Source organism: Epinephelus moara, chromosome 21, assembly GCF_006386435.1.
Source record: "Epinephelus moara isolate mb chromosome 21, YSFRI_EMoa_1.0, whole genome shotgun sequence".
Lineage (NCBI taxonomy): Eukaryota > Metazoa > Chordata > Actinopteri > Perciformes > Serranidae > Epinephelus > Epinephelus moara.
The window spans coordinates 19,881,138-19,897,931 of NC_065526.1; the positions used below are offsets into that span (position 1 = coordinate 19,881,138).

The 16,794-nt window shown below is 40.7% G+C and overlaps 1 protein-coding gene across 4 annotated transcripts in view; it reads left to right on the top strand.

Annotated features, from left to right (window-relative positions):
- Positions 1-2,125: 2,125 nt before the first annotated feature.
- sugt1 (SGT1 homolog, MIS12 kinetochore complex assembly cochaperone) overlaps positions 2,126-16,794 on the top strand; it is a 35,256-nt gene continuing 20,587 nt past the window's right edge. For 2 of the 4 annotated variants that reach the window (XM_050032730.1, XM_050032732.1), the window contains exons 1-10: positions 2,126-2,270; positions 2,369-2,417; positions 4,473-4,563; positions 5,159-5,228; positions 5,495-5,565; positions 9,141-9,194; positions 11,309-11,337; positions 11,554-11,579; positions 11,853-11,949; positions 14,808-14,915. In XM_050032730.1, coding sequence (XP_049888687.1) covers positions 2,128-2,270; positions 2,369-2,417; positions 4,473-4,563; positions 5,159-5,228; positions 5,495-5,565; positions 9,141-9,194; positions 11,309-11,337; positions 11,554-11,579; positions 11,853-11,949; positions 14,808-14,915 — 738 coding nt within the window. In that variant the 5' untranslated portion in view covers positions 2,126-2,127. The remainder of the gene's footprint in view (positions 2,271-2,368; positions 2,418-4,472; positions 4,564-5,158; positions 5,229-5,494; positions 5,566-9,140; positions 9,195-11,308; positions 11,338-11,553; positions 11,580-11,852; positions 11,950-14,807; positions 14,916-16,794) is intronic. The other 2 variants (XM_050032731.1, XM_050032733.1) reach the window with 2 other exon arrangements.

The window sequence follows — 16,794 nt, forward strand, 5'->3', positions numbered from 1 at the left end:
AGAATTATATAATCTGTGTCTCATTTATCCAGGTTTATGCTCGGCACTTCCCAAACAAATGCATTTTCACCAAAACTTTATATGAAACTCATCTATGCTCACAGTCAGACTCACATGCTAAGTTTTTTTTTGTTTGTTTGTGTTTTTTTTTTAAGTGAAAATGCATGTTTGGGAGGTACTGAACATAACGTAAAATACCAATGTATTTTACAACACCTGATAAATGTAATTAAAATTGGTATTTATGTGTCATTTGTATTTGACGTTAATATTAGATCAATATTAAGTTCAAAATTAAGCAGGGTCGAATGTCTAAAATCTGGCTAAGGGACAAAGGTCATATAACAAAAGCCACAAATGAAAGCCCACTTTGTACATAATAAAAATAATGACTATATAATCATTTAATTTTTGTTTAATTTTAACTTTTGGTGCCAAGTAAGTGTGCAAGAAATAAAAAAAAAGAAAGAACTGTGCTTTTGTTTTTCTTATTTCTGACAGGGATGCAAATATCTCGATAGATGAAGAATCACCCATACCCAAAATAATTAATGATTAATAATAATAATTGATGTATGTTCAAGAAATGTGGTATTTAAGGAATGGCAGTCCTCAGGGGTGTTTCTAGGATTTGAGGATATTAGGGGCTAAGTGTGGGCCTCTGAAGGGGGGTCTGAGGGATCCTCCGCTGGAATTTTTTATTATTATTATTATTTTTTTTATGAATAAGCTCTATTTTATTGCCTTTTAATACACTCTGGCATCTTATTTACACTTAAAAACTGTTATTTTAAAATATTTTATTTTCCAGACTAAATATGAATTGTCATGTTAAAAATATTAGTAGTTGTTAGTAATTAGAATTAAGTAGAAACAGAATACTTTGCAACTGCCATCATTAAAATTTAAAGAATTTTGCAATGCTTGCACTTGAGTATTACCATTTTATGCTACTTTATACTTTTACTCTACATCTCAGAGGAAAATATTGTACGGTTGACTCTGTTACAGTTACTTTAAAACTTAGATTATTAATACAACATGTAATCAACTAAAAATATTTGTGTAGTTATGGGCTAGTTTAAACTATCCAGCAGTAGCCTATAGAAAGTGTTGTAGACACTGGGAGAGCAACGCTAGGCACTGACTGCTTTGCTTTTCAGCATGAGTGCTTTGGTAAAACCCACATCCACCTCCATGAGACTTGAAAATCAGTCCCTGGAAAAATGATCATTGCAAACTCTGGCTCTAGGCGAGAGATCACAGTCTGATTGCCACAAAGCGTGCAACCATTGGTGCCTAAATGCTAGGTCTACTGGAAAGCTGTGTAGTCTGGAGGTGTTTCTGCAGCCAGGAAAGCAACAGTGCCCGCCCATTCTGCAAAACTAACTCATAAATACTAACTAACTAATAAGCATTATAGCTAAATCAAGGAACACAATCACGAGTCTTAGTCCGCTCAATCCACTACTCGCTACAGTCTGCAGAGTCAGAAGACTTTGCTCTTTTATGATGGGGTGGTGACAGGGGCTTCTTTGCTGACAAAGCTGCCTCCGTATACGTCACTTGGCATCAGAACAGCCTATAGCCAGATTTCAACCTGTAGAGGGAAGTTACTATGCATATTTTTAACACAATAAGTAGAATTCAAATTCTTTACACTCAAATGTCGAGATTTGAAACCTGAATCGTCAAAAACAGTACTAAATACCCAAATACATTGCTTTTCAAAAAAGGTGGTTTGGGTGGTTTATAGTTACTCTTTAAAATGAGCTCCACCTTTACTAGCTGCAACATTAAAATGTTTACTGGTGCACTCTCTGTCTTGTATGACACAGAGGACCCAAAACTTTAGTGCATGCATGAAATATGGCACATGATTAGATCCGGGGATTTTTAGCATTATTATTTTTATATACAGCCTATTTAGACCCAAGCCTAGTCATTAATCATCTGGGGCTGAAGCCTTGGACGCCCAGGCCTAGCAACGACATTGGCAATCCTGTTTTACCCACGTGTGTTTTCATGCCAGAGAGCTCAGAGGTGTTGTGTTATAAAGCTGCCGTGTCATGACTCCTCCAGGCCGCCGGATGGCGCTGCGGCGCTGTGAGCGCTGTGTGCAGCCGGATGTTGACAGGCCTGCTGCTGGGCTCGAGCTGTGGCTGCTGCTGCTGCTATCACGTTTCCAGAAGTCTCCACATCTTGCTAGAACTTTCCTGCCACTCCAGAAACAGCATCCACGTCCGCAGCAAAGCCATGGCAGCCGAACGGCAAGTTTACCGCAACATATACACGAGCTTTTATTAAAGTTTCATTCATTTGTGTGTGTGAGCAGCTTCTTAACTGTCGCTCTGTTCCCTCGCTACAGCAGCTTCCTCGATAGCGTCATTGACGAGGATCCACAGACAGCTCTGGAGGTAAACATTAGCGTTAGCTAGCCGTGAACACACACTTATTATCACGTAGCTCTGTTTTATCACAATAGCCTAAACTTATTCTAACTAGCTGTTCGGTGGTGTTAACGTTTCCGATGTTAGCACCGACTTTGACACTGTAACTAGCTAGCCGAGTTAGCTAATGTTTCCTGTTAGCCTTACTCTGCAAGAACAGCGTCAAAACTTATTGTACATTATATTATTATTAACAGTCCATCAATACAGTTTTTACTTTAGTAGCACATTTATTTTGTTGCTCTTTACCACCATTATACAAGCAACATTTCTTAACAGTGGTGGATGAAGAACCTGGAAGTCACACTTGTGTAAAAGTAAAGATATTTTAAAAGAAAATGACTTTGATAGAAGTAAAAGTCAACTATGTTGAATGACGAATGTTACTTGAGTAAAAGTCGTCGAGTGTCTGATATTTACTGTGCTTAAGTATCAAAAGTAGTGTTTTATTGAATGTAATTAAGTATTGAAAGTACAAGTAAATGCTCTTATTGGAACAGCAAGTGATCAGAATTTTATTTCATCCTTACATGTACACTAACTAAAATGGAGCCTACCTTACACTTGGAGAAAAAGTAGATCTTCTTCACAACTTAAAAGCTTTAAAGAATGAAATCCAGTTTTGTCCAGATAGATAGATAGATAGATAGATAGATACTGTATTAATCCAGAGGGAAATTAAGGCACGCAGTAGCTTTTCACACAACACATACACAGACACAGATACACACATGGATAGAAGTAATAGGTAAAAAGAATTAAAACACAGCAGTGAAATGAGTCCCAAGACGACTACAGAGAGCTGTCACGACAGTAGATATGCTTACGATGGTCGTGCAAATTTGTGGTTGACACTGCAGCAATTGTAATGTTCAGTTCAGGAGTAATTAATACTTTGCTATCAATGATATGAATGCAGTTGAAGATAAATGTATGTACAGATACCAGTGCAGGTACAGATTTTTCTTGTAGAAGGTGCTTAAAAGTAAAGACTGTATTAAATAAGGAACGCTGGAAAATATGAAATATAAAAGCACAGAAGGTTAGATACGAAATGCTAACAGAGGGTGAATATCTAAATAGTTACAAATGCAAACGGGGTCTACGTATCCAAAGAGAATGTAAAAGCAAATTTTTCAAATTACTTAATTTGTCTGTGCCATCCTCCCTTTCTTCCCTGTTTTGTAGTAAGTAACTAAAAAAAATTATCTGACTAAAAGTATGCATTTTGTTTAGGAAATGTAGTTGAATCTATGTGAAAGTTGAGAGAGGTATAAGAACTTAGGTAATGTACATATACTCCCAAAAATACTTAAGTATTGTAATTAAGTATTATTACTTCGTTACAGTTCACGTCTTTTTCTTATTCATGATGTGTTAATATGATATAACATTAGTGATAATTGTTTTTTTAGGACTAACAGCATGTATTTAGCGTACACTGTGATCTTCAATAGATTCAACTATTCTCTAATAAATTCTCTGTAATAGTTTTATTGCCTTGTTAATACTTAAACATATTTCATTCTAGTTTTTCTAAGTTCATATGTGAGTAATGTAGACACTCCATGATATCTCATTTTTTGCACATCTTCTACAAAACTAGCTTTATTATTGTAAAACAATTATTTTGTACATATTATTATAGCATTTTCATAGTGTATTTTTATTGTAATATTTTTAAGCCTTATGCATGTTCTTGACTGTTGCTTTTGTTTGTGTTTTATGCACCAAACACCAAGGCAAATGACTTGTAAGTGGAAGCCTACTTGGCAACAAGCCTTATCTTATTTCTGGAGGGAGAAGAAAAAGAAAGGAAACCAGCCTTCCCACTACTGTTTTCTTAATAAATTCCATAATAATATATTTTCCTAAAATAATGGTTGGTGTTGACAGTGTAGAAACAGAAGAGGCAGACATGTCAGATTTTTTTTTATGTAACTTTTCCATCATTATCACAACTCTCTGAATCACAACAGCCCTCTGAGCTGTCCACTCTAAATTCCATCTCTTTTCTTGTAGGAACTTAACAAAGCCTTGCGAGGAGACCCTGACAACGCTGAGTGGTATTGCCAGCGTGCCTATGCCCACATACTTCTCAAAAACTACCGCTGTAAGTCTGCAGACATCTGCGTTGACAGACATGTTTGTGATAATGCAATCGTTTTGAGTGAATATGCATGATTGTGCTCATTTGTAGTAGTTTTGTCATGATACTGGAATTTCTAGCTTCAATGCAATACCTTGAAAAAAATGTCAATATTTGATACCATTTTAATTTCAAGATAAATATAACAAGTCTGCAACATGACAACGACAGCTTTTATTTTCTTGGTTAGTAGCAGAGAACAGCAGAATGACTGTAGTAAACATTAACAGTAAGAGAGAGAGAGAGCACAGCTGGTGCCAGTGTATCGATGCTGCGAAAAATATTCAGAAGCGATGTGTATGGATAACTTGATATTTTTAACAACACTAGTTTGCAGGAAATATAAATGTACAATACACAAACATAACATAGTTGTCCCCTAAACACTGTGATTGTGGTACAGACTATGGAAAAGAACATTTCCTATAAGATCCTTGAATTAGTAATCTGCCATCAGTCACTAAAGGAACTTGGGAATGCATGAATCTTAATTTTTTAAGTGGTACAGGCTGGATAAATGAATGTGGATGATAAACATAGTGTTGTTTTCCTTCTGCAGGTGCTGTTGATGATGCCAAAAAAGCCCAGCAGCTAAAACCCAGCCTTCCCCTTGCTTTCATGCGAACAGGGTGTGTATAATATAACATGATAAATAAATAAGGAAGAATCACATCTGCTGTTAAAGTTAAACACATTATCCCTGTTCGGGAAGTTTTGAGTCACTACGACCAACGTCAAGAGTTTTGTGATGAGAAGTTCAACTTTTTTCTCTGTACAAGAATTGTTTTAGTCACTTAACTTCTTTAACAAGGTACATGATCCAAATTTCGTGTGTCAGAACTCTAGGCCTGCCTGATCTAAGTGTATGTGGCATGTTTTTCTCTCCCAACTGCAGAATAGCAGAATACCACCTGAACCACTATGAGTCAGCTGAGGCAGCTTTCACTCAGGGACACCAACTGGATGGTGAGTACAGCTTGTTTCGACCTCGACTACAAACTTTCTATCATCCTGCTCTCTACCAACCGCTGTTTGCATCAGTGTCCCTTCTATTCCACTCTCCTCATTGAATACAATATATTATATTATACAATATTTGTTATAAAACATTTTATATCTGAAATTAAAGCTGTAGTTGTGGTACTAGACTCTTCAAGTTATTCTTTGACTCCACCTTGCCTCGTCCATTTTTGTACAGCAGGAGATCTTGTTGTTTATATTTGATGCCGTAGTTGATGCTAGCAGTCGCCTTTTTTTGCTGCAGGTCTTGCTGCAATAAGGACGCATTCACACTGGCGCTATTTGGTCCGCTTTAAATGAACCCTGGTCCGCTTCCATGGATAGTTCGGTTCGTTTGTAGTGGTGTGAACTCTCATTCAAACTCTGGTGCGGACCAAACGAGCGAATCCTGGTCCACTTGAAAACTGAGTGACTCAGTTCACTTGCAAGTGAACCCGGGTGCGGTTCGCTTACTGTGGGACATGCAAACGGACTATCCAGCGAACCAAAGAGAGGAAGTGACGTAGAGTGCAGTGCATTTTGGGTAGGGAAAAAAACAGCGCAAACTGGGAAAAGCAGAAGTAAAAAAAGAAAAGGTTGGAAAATGTCTCGTGGGCAGACGTGGAGTAGTGAGGAAGTGCAGGCGCTTATTGATATATGGTCAGAGGAATATATATCACAGTTGCTGACTGCCGACTGACGCCAGGGCCACACTGCCTGCAAAGCGCAGCGCACCGAAATTCTCGCGCGAGCCGGAGCACCTCCGTTCACATCAGACGCGCATTTCTCCGCGCCGGTCGACAAGCGATTCTGCTCCCAGCTGTTGTTTTTCCATCATGGGTAACTGCCTGGCTTGACACATTCGCTTGCGGCTCGCGCAGAAAATAGACCAGACGCCAAAATGATCACTGCAGGGCCGGCGGAGCTGCGCGGCGCGGCCGATGTGGATGACACAATCGGTTAACATGGGCGCCGAAAGGAAACTGGCTTCACTTCTTGGCGCTTCGAGGCTATTCGCGGCGCTTCCGCAGGCGGTGTGGCCCTGGCGTGAAGGGGATGGATTTGCGTTTTCAGTCCTGGCCAATCAATGAGCCGGGTTTTCTTCTTCCTGTGCAGTGTGAAAGTGAACCGAACCAAATGAAGGTGTGAAATTTTTTGGCATTCCCCGCACAATCGAACCAATCGACTATCCTGGTGTGAATGCGCCCTAAGACTACGCATTTATTTACATCATAATCACATGACATTATGGATTCAGTTAATCAGGTAAAGCAAATGCATTTAACTCCATATGACCACATGTTGTCGATCCACGTGAACCAGAATATTGGCCGTACTTAGACATGACAGAGTTCACTCTTCACACTGAGCTTCAGTTGGTCTTTTATACTGTAGTCGGGCTCCAGCTAACAATTCTCTTCATTATCAGTTCATCTGCAGATTATTTTCTGAAATAGTTTTGTCCAGAAATGGTGAATTAATGTCAGACTACAAGAAAAGAAGTTAAAAGTAGATTGCAAATGTCCTCTGGGAGAGTTGTTTGTGCAGCCTTATTAAAGTAATTTCAAAAGGTTGCTTTTTTCCAGCTGGAGGTTTTGCAACACATCCTTCAGCAGGGCTGAATATGTTGATGTCTTTGTTTGTTTTCAGTTAAGTAACATCAGGCCACATGATGATGTTACAAAAGAGCTGTTGTGCATTTTGGGCTTTTAAGACCAAAAATAGTCAGAGCTGGGTTTGGCTCAAGGGATCCCTCCTCCAAGTCAGATAAGGATTTAAAGATTTTAAACCAGTAACTGTGAGTGTTGGTACAAGTGCAGATCACGCAAGCTAGTGAAGCCGGTGTCTTTACACATTGTTCACAACTATAGTAGCCATTGTCAGTCTAGACACCATTAGGCCAGGTATGATAATTACTGATGGAGGTCATGTCCATACATCATACAATATTGCCCTCGTGTTTACATGTGTGTTTGTATGTAAGAATGGCAACAACTATTAATTTCTTTTACTGCTGCTACAGTGTCTCCAAACTGATCATCAAAATGACTGCATGAAAAAGATTTTAAAATCTCAAGGTCCTAAAATACTCAGCGCTGTCAAAAGAGCCTGAATCCATTTTTAAACACATTTTGAGATGATTGCCTGTAAAATGTGCATCGTCTATGAGCTGCTGATTTAACCACCAGTAATGTATTAAACACATCCTCTGCAGTTTTTCTTTGGAAATTAATCTCATTTAAATCATGACGGCAGCTTTCTCCAGCGCTGAGTCAGACCACTTCAGACTTAATTAACATCACTGACACCTTCAAATGTTTGTATTAGATTCTGTAATTGAGCTTGTTTTTTATATCAACATATATTAATTAAAGGGACAGTTCATGCCAAAATCAAAAACGCATATTTTTCCTCTTACCTGTAGAGCTGTTTATCAGTAGCCTGAGTGTCAGACTGAAGCTTCCAGAACCTTCAGTCTGACATCGCCTCCATTGAAGGCGATTTACAAGGGGGAGGGAATTTGATTTTTCCCTAACCAATCAGTAGAGATCAACGACTCACCCAGAATCTGACGTCATTAGTATCCATGCCTCGGGGGTGCCGAAAACAAGCGAGCATTGCCCGTTTAAAATGTCTCTGTCGTCGTGCACGCCCAGCTGCATCGCCGTTAAATCCAGTTTAGCAGCTTCCTTAATTTGATCCTCCATTAACGCGAGTAGTGGCGAAATACCTCGATAGCATCGTTAATGTGGTCTGTAGGATCTGTAGCGGTCGCCATTGCTGCTATCCTCACCAGTTACCCACTGGCGTACAGCTTGACATCAGCGTGGCGCTGATTGGCTAATCGCTAGACCCGCCCCCACCCCCGGCGTTCATTGGTCCTTCCATCGTTTGGACGAGATAAATCGCAAATTCATTGCAGTATGCCAGACCAGAGATGCAAGCATACTCAGTTGAGTGGGCGGGGTCTATGGTCTGGAACCAGGCTAATTTATCAGTCTAGATTGTTTTGGTGTGAGTTGCAGAGAGATGTCTAGAGATGTCAGACTTCTCTCCAGTATAATGGAACTAGATGGCACTCAGCTTGTGGTGCTCAAAGCGCCAAAAAATACATTTGAGAAACTCAACAGCAATGTCTCTTTCCAGAAATCATGACCTGGTTACTCAAGATAATCCACAGACCTTGTTGTGAGCAGTTTCATGTAGGAACTATTTTCTTTCTACCAAACTACACTACAGATTTTAATCTTACTTCTCCTAAGAAAACATCAGGAGCACGAGAAAAGGATGTGGTCAGTGTGTCCGTCCACCATAAATTAGACAGTAGCACCACAAGCTTCAGTACCATCTAGTTCCATTATATTGGAGAGAAGGCAGACATCTCTATAGCTAATATCTCCAACACTCAGCAACTCGCACCAAAACAATCTACACTGATAAACAGAACTACAGGTAAGAAGAAAAATATGTATTTTTGTTTGGGGTGAACTGTCCCGTTAAGACAACAAGACAACAAATGTTCTTTTCTGTGATTTCCACAGTTTCTGACAAATCATTTGAGCTCTGGATCAGGCGATGTGAGGAGATGATGCCAGGTGAGTAGCTAAACTGAAACTTTTGTAATGTCTTTATTTTAGGTTAGAGCGGTACTTAGTATCCTAATAAACCTGAAATTATAGACCCACATCAGATCTAAACGTCCTTAATTTAAAGGTTCATTGTGTAGGATATGAGGGGACGTTTGGGCAGAGATGGAACATAAGTGTTTTCTTTGGTGTATGATCCCCTGAATAAAAGAGCAGTTGTATTTTTGTAACCTTAGAATGAGCCATCTATATCTTCAAAGGAAGCAGGTCCTCGTTGACGGAGATCACAATGTTTCTACAGTAGCCCAGCACAGACAAACCAAACACTGGCTCTAGATAGATTCATGATTCACGTTTTCATGTCAGCCACTGTGGGTGGAAGCCCCTCTGCAACAAGAGTGTGGGGAAAAAAATTTTTTGGACATGAAACTGTCTTTGTTGAGAGTTATTAGCGGTTTAAATCACCGGTTCTTTTGTTTTGGAGAGGACAAGACCGCCGCAGAAAGTTTGGCTCCCGGTTAAAATCTCTTGAACTTAAGTTTTCACAGAAATAAGGCGAGCGTACATAAGCAGGTGCTAGGCTAGCGGCTCGTCTTCAACTTGCCAAACAGCGTCAGAGAAACACTGATTTGTAACATGAAACTGCTTTATTCAGTGGTTTTGCTGGTTTTAATCACCATGTCTGTTTACGTTGGGAAGGAAGAGACCTCTGCAGATATTTCAGCTCCCAGTAAAAAACCTCCTGAATGATGAACACTGAAGGAATTCTAAGCAGGAGAAATTTCAGCTTGTTGCAATCTGTAATCCTCACCACTATACGCCACTAAATCTTACACACTGAACCTGTTACTGTTTCAAAATACTGACAATGTTCAATGCTATTAAATATTGGTCAACAGTATTACCTATGGCCTTTTTATTTTAAAGAAAGAGCTATAGACTCCATTACCAGTTACCCTCTAACTTCTATATGCTATTTACCCCGTGCTATCAAACACTAAGCTAAATGGCTCAGTCAGGGAGCTGATCAGGCCATCTGATCAAACAAATGAGCTAGCACACATCCATGAATCTACAGTGTGAGTGTTTAGGCAGAGCTGCTCAGTCCAATAAAAGATGCATGCCATGTCTGGGTGGTGTGTTTCTGTTTTCTGGTGATGCCTGGGCCCTCTGGATCATCTCAAGTAAACAAGAGCATGAGTTTTGACAAACACGCTTCACACCCGCATGCACACGTACTCCCGGGAGCGGTATGATTCATCAGAGTTAACGCTACTGATGTTTGAAAGCCCCCGATGAGACCCAGCTCCTTCATAGGCGTGCTCGCAGACGGCGCGTGTGCACACACACAGACAAACCCACACCAGGGTGCACATCACCACCATCCCCCCCACTAAAACTTGAAAGTACCCTACTTGCGCTTGCTCACACCAGCAGCAGTTGTTTCTTCCGGTGACAGTGTGTTTACCACCAACCAACACACACACACACACACACACACACACACACACACACACACACAGCACCTGGTTATTTCATCACATGTGGCACCCTGCTTGTTTAAAAGTACACAAACTCTGACACACAGTCTTTTTCTCCAAACACCCNCACACACACACACACACACACAGCACCTGGTTATTTCATCACATGTGGCACCCTGCTTGTTTAAAAGTACACAAACTCTGACACACAGTCTTTTTCTCCAAACACCCCCCTCCTCACCATTTCAAACGCGACCTCATTAAGACAACATTAACACGCCTCCCGTCATCTCATCTCTCTTCCCTCTCTGTGCTCTCTCCCTCTCTGTAATGAAGTCAGTGAATAATGTATGATAGCATGCTGGTAAACGGTGATCAGGCTTGCTTGGGCTCACAGGGCTTTTAATGGGCGTGGATGGACCAGTAAACAAACTGGTGGAGGATGGGGTAGCGTCTGGGTGTCTGTCTATGTGGGGGCGAATCTGTCTGCTGTCATTTCTTTGCTGACAAATGCGTATTAAGTTCTTCTAGCTTTGCCATCATCATAGTTTAGAGACTAGAGATCGATTTAGGGAGCTTAAGGCGCTGTATTAAATGTTTGCACCTGCCACTTGCTTAAATTTTTCCCTCTCTTTCTAGAGAAGAGACAGAGCAGCGGTGCCAACAGGGTGAGTTTCTCTGCATGGCCACCTGGGGGCATTGTTGCTCTCAGCATCAGCAGAGAGCAGCAGCTTCATGTGTGCTTCTGTTTCAAAGAAGAGAGTCTTACTAAGCTTATTTTTGTTGTTGTTGTGTTTTTTTTTTAATTTTTGTTTCATCCCTCTGCCTCATCACCACATCCTCCTCTCTAATTGTCATCCCGTCTCGGGGGCTGAATGACCCAGCAGACACCAGCGGCTCCAACTGTGAAGTAAGTGCATAAATGTAAACATGCCGTATCCAGGCGCCTGTTTTTATGTTTATTTTATTTATTATACCAGCGTAATGATTAACTCAGCCTCAGCCGGCCCATTCTGTGTAACTTTGAATACAATGTACAAAGACAAGATTTGATAATGACGAGCTGTGTTTTATTATTTGAAGTTTTCAGTTTCATGAAGTTTAGATATTCATATTTGTAGTGGTGGTTTAAAAAAATGTCTTCAGACTTTTTTAATCAGTGTACTGTGTTTGTTTCTTGCAGACATGACTGGTACCAAACAGAGGCTAACGTCATCGTCACAGTCATGGCAAAAAATGTACCCAAGGATGGTGTGTGTGTCAACTTCATGGAAAAAGAGGTATAAACACACACTTAAGTGCAGCATTGAAGTGAAGAGAGTGTGTTTGTGTGTGTGTGGAACAGAGATGGGTTGGCTTTCGGGTGTTTCCTCAGGGGGGCCCATTAGATGGGTCTCACACACACGCACACACACATATACATGCACACACACACGCACGCACTCCCCATGGACCCAACTATGCCTCCAGTGGTGCCTTGTTAACATTGCCCCCAAAGTACAGATCTAAGAACAATTTACCCTCCCCAGCTTCTCCAACCTCCTAATTGTCTGTAGATAGAAGGCATAACTGATCTAGGATCAGCTGCAGAGCCCTCCGGGGACAACCCTCTTTCTTTTTCTTTTTCTCTTTTCCTTTGCTCCCTTCCACTCCTCTTTCCCTCTCTCTGAGGGGTAACTGCAGGGCACCCCAGGGAATGGCTTTGTCTTTCCTAATAGAATAACAAACTGAGTTTACCCCATTTCAAAAGAAATAGTTCACTTGCTCCGAATCACACAGTCACTTGTTAAGCTCCCTCTGTGGTGTGAAGTACAGATAAGTTCATATATTTTTTACTAGGTCAGTATATACAAAAGAAATTAAAGATAAAAGCCAGTGGTTCCAGTTCTTTTCCCTGGTGACTGAGCATGCAGCAGCTGTATACCTACAGACGGCGCAGGAACTCAACTGGAAATGAATATTAAGGCTTTGATAGTTTTGTGGAATTGCCCAAAAGCTACTTTAGCTAACTTTCTAAGCTTTTATCCCCGGTGAACTACTTCTTGCATACATTTGGTCCCAAATCAGAAAGTCCACTTTTAGAGAAGTGGTAGGTGTTGAATTGCAAACGAATACAAGTTGAAGTTCCTCTGTGAAAAGATCTGATGATGAGATGATAACAGTGAGTTATTCCTCATGTGGGCAGTTTTTAGTGCTTCTCTCGCCTGATATCAGACAGAATTGTCAACTTGTTACACTCCATCTATAGTCTGATATTGCCTCCACTCTAAAGCCCCTTTTCCACTGCATAAAAACACATTAACAGCTGCGAACATCTGGCTTTTGTATTTAACGGGAAAGGTTACAATAAGTCCAGGGACAAATGACTTCAGTAGTCAGGGGTATTTATCGGCTCCAGCTCCGATCGGCAGTGATAAAAATACGATACTTGGGTGGACACCCTAATTTTACTGCAAAATGCAATCACGGACTGCCACAAAATACCATCCATCTCTGTTCAAACAGCGTAACATTTTCACTGGCCTCCATGCTGCTTTACTGTTTACTAACCTGTTTTCTGGCCCATCTGTGATGTTGAACATGACACACTTGAAAAGCAAAAAAGAAGGCATACTTATATATCAGTGGAAAAGCAGTCTATCGCCTATTTTAACCATGAATGTATAAAGAGGACTGGATACAATGTTGGAGGTGAGACTCGGTTCATTCCTGTGAGAGTTGCTCAGTGGTGCATGAAGCCAAAATAGTTCAACTGCCACATATAAAATTACCCATATAATCCGTGCTGCTTCTGCACTGTTCGTCCCATAGAGCAGGCGCACTAGAGACTTCACCGGCAGAGCCAGCTGCTTCCGGTTTAGTGCTTTGTTAACTTGAATGGGGATAAAACGATTCAATCATGCAGCTGTTCTATACTTTCAAAATGCTATCAAACCAAATGGAATAAATCCTGATAGTGTAACAAGTCATTTTGCGGGGGTTGTGATGCTCACAAAAATGTGTAAAATGTATGTATGCTGGGCATCACGTGACGGTGTAATTATACTGTTTGGCCATGGCGAAAATTGGCTTTAAAGCCTGGCGCACTTCATGGGGAGGTTTTCCTGCGTCTAAAAAACCCACATACACACACTAATTTTGTTGGGGGGAAAAAGGTACAATTGATTTCCATGGGCAAACAAATCACTACAAATAAACATATCTGCTTGTATTTAATGCTGATTTAAGTCCACACCGTTGGTTAGCCATGCTGACATACGTGTTTTGTTGGAGTAGAGCAGGGCAAAGTTAACATACTATGATGTCAGATAATATTAAGAAGACATGCCAACTTAGGACAGTCTCGATAGCAGCGTCTAACCTGTCTATAGCAGTCGCAATTGTTGTTTTCACTCCTCATTGGTTCCGGCATCGCTTGCCGACACTTAACAATGGTGTTAGTCCCGCTAATCATTAGTCCCCCCGCAGAGCTCATTGGTCAATTTATTATTTAAATTGAGAAACTACTGGCTCACGTTGCAATGCCAGACAAATTTGTCGACTCAGACTCAGTGGAGTGGGTCAACACCAAGGCCTGGACAAGTGATTTCTGTTTGAGGGCAGCATTTGCCAAGTGACAAGTGTGTAAGGAGTGTGAGGATTTGGGCCACAGCCGAGTCCATGTCCCTCCAAACCAACAAGCCACCCGCCCACCCACCTACCCAGTCCCAGTGAGTGACAGGCTGTTAGGAGCTGTCTGACCCCTCCTTCATCACTGGTCACTCTGTGGCTGAAGGGGACAGGGCAAGGATACTCCTGGCCGACAAAGCAGCCACATCAGATGATTATTCTCAGGGACAGGCTGACACCTTCATTCCCTCCTCACTCCTGATCTCTCTCTTTGTTTTTTGTGTTTTCTAAAAACGACATTTGAGTCAAATTAAAATATTTACGCTACAATTTCAACACAGGGATTGTTAAATTATTATTTAACAAGAACAAAAATGACCGGCCTGGAAGGATAATTTACTTTATAATCATGGCACCATCTTCAATCAGACTGTGTTACATATTTGTATGTTTCCCTAGTTGCTTACTGCCTAACTTATTAGCAGCCAATGAGGGGTGATGTCTAATGTCTGGTGTGTTGTCTTTTCAGCTCTCTGCCACAATACAGCTGGCATCAGGGGGGACTTACAACCTCGACCTCCACCTCATGCATCCCGTGATCCCTGAACAGTGTAACTTCAAGATCCTCACCACCAAGGTATCAATGCACTTTGGCTTCATGTGTTGTTGAAACATCTAAATCAACAGGGAGTCCATTTTTTAGGAATGAAATATTTATTTTAGCTCGGGATGTGAAGTAATTTCCATATTTGATTTCTCGGATTGAATTACGAATGAAAATGTAACATAAGACTGAAGAATGGTAATCTGAACTGGCTGAAAACATAAAAAAAAAGTGTAATTTGAAATTCAATTTTTGAACAGCCAGGCTTAAATTAACGTATTAAACCATAAATTTAACTAGACCCAGTGCTTAAAGACCATCTCGGAGCCGCTCTCATCCCGGTCAGTTCAACTTCTGCCCGGTTAGCACAAGCTAACCTAGCAGCAGCAGTTACCATCCAACACCGAGCCATTTATGGCCGTAAACTCACACTGACATCGAAAAGTCTCAGCTCCGTTGTTTAATCCGTTGATAACCATAAGGTAATGTTAGCTGTGTGATGCTAACAGTTAGCCTTGTCCCTGTGTGTGTGTGCGTGTGCACGTTACTCACAAGGAGCTCACACACCCGCAGCAGTAGTCTCCTGCTGTCTCATGATAAACCGTCAGAGCGACAGCGGGGTAAGGAGACAATAAGATGTGTGCAGCTCTACGGTGAAATAAGATTTTACCCAATTTAAATGGTAAAAAATATAAAATATAAAAGTCATATTCACATGTGGGAGGGCGGGCTGTCTAATTTGAATGCTTGAGTACTCATACCCATCCCTCATTTAAACCTTTGCATATTTTACATTCTGGCATACATTATTAAAGATGATTTTTGACATCTTTAATAGACGTTTTACTCTGACAGATAACATGAACATGAATCAGAAACAAACATGTCAGACCTGCATGCTTTCAACAACACCTCTTGTGTTTAATGGTCCATTGTGCACTAAAAGAAACATCAAAGCTTTGTGATGCTCACTCTCTGATGTTGGATCACACAGTGAAATAAATCTGCTTTCTCTTTCTAAGGTCACAGTGACCACGACTGACCAACACATAGTAACTAGAATTGATAAAACAGCCTCAAACTAAGCAGATGACATGACTGCCAGAACACAATCGGTCACAGTTGTCAAATTTCTGGAATATCTGAGTTTTCAGAGGTGTGTTTAAGTGGAGGGAGAGTCAGGGAACACGTTACTACCTCTGTGGGGAGTCATGAAATAACAAGGAGTTCAACAAATAGGTCATTTTACGGATTATTCCGCACAACCTGTTTCAGACTTACAGTAGTGTGAAGTGGTGGCTCTCAGATGTTTTTCTTCACAGCACGCCCAGCTGTAGAGGAATATAAAACTGTTTACCACTTTACAACTTTTCTGAACTGAAAAACATAAACAAACAAGGAAGAGACAGCATTTTTTTGGGTCATGGAAGTACTCCAACTAAGTTTTTGAAAGTCGATGAAAAGTCGAGGAGATTTTCACTCAGGATCAGTGAGAACACCACATGTAGCCTTGCCGTCCCAGTAGTTACTCTCAACAATAAAGTGGCAGACTATTAAACATGTCAAGGAACATTTTTTATGTCCCCATAAAGAAAATATGATGTGGTAATGTCGCACACTGGAGAAATGGTGGCTCTTCTCTGACAGGGCTTCAAATCTCTGAACTGCAATTTTGCTGTAGAGCATCAAAAGACATGATTTTATCTCTGTGTATTCAGGCACAATAGTAACTGATTATTTTTTGTGTCTTTGTTGAAAGTGTTATTGACTTAAATGTCAGATAACAGTAAAAAAAAGGGAAAAAAGAAAACCACCCCGATGCGAGTTTAAGCAGCTCACTGAAATTGTGACTGATCATTACCACTCTGAGATTAACATCTTAATCTCCTCAATAATTTAAAGCACTGTAAAG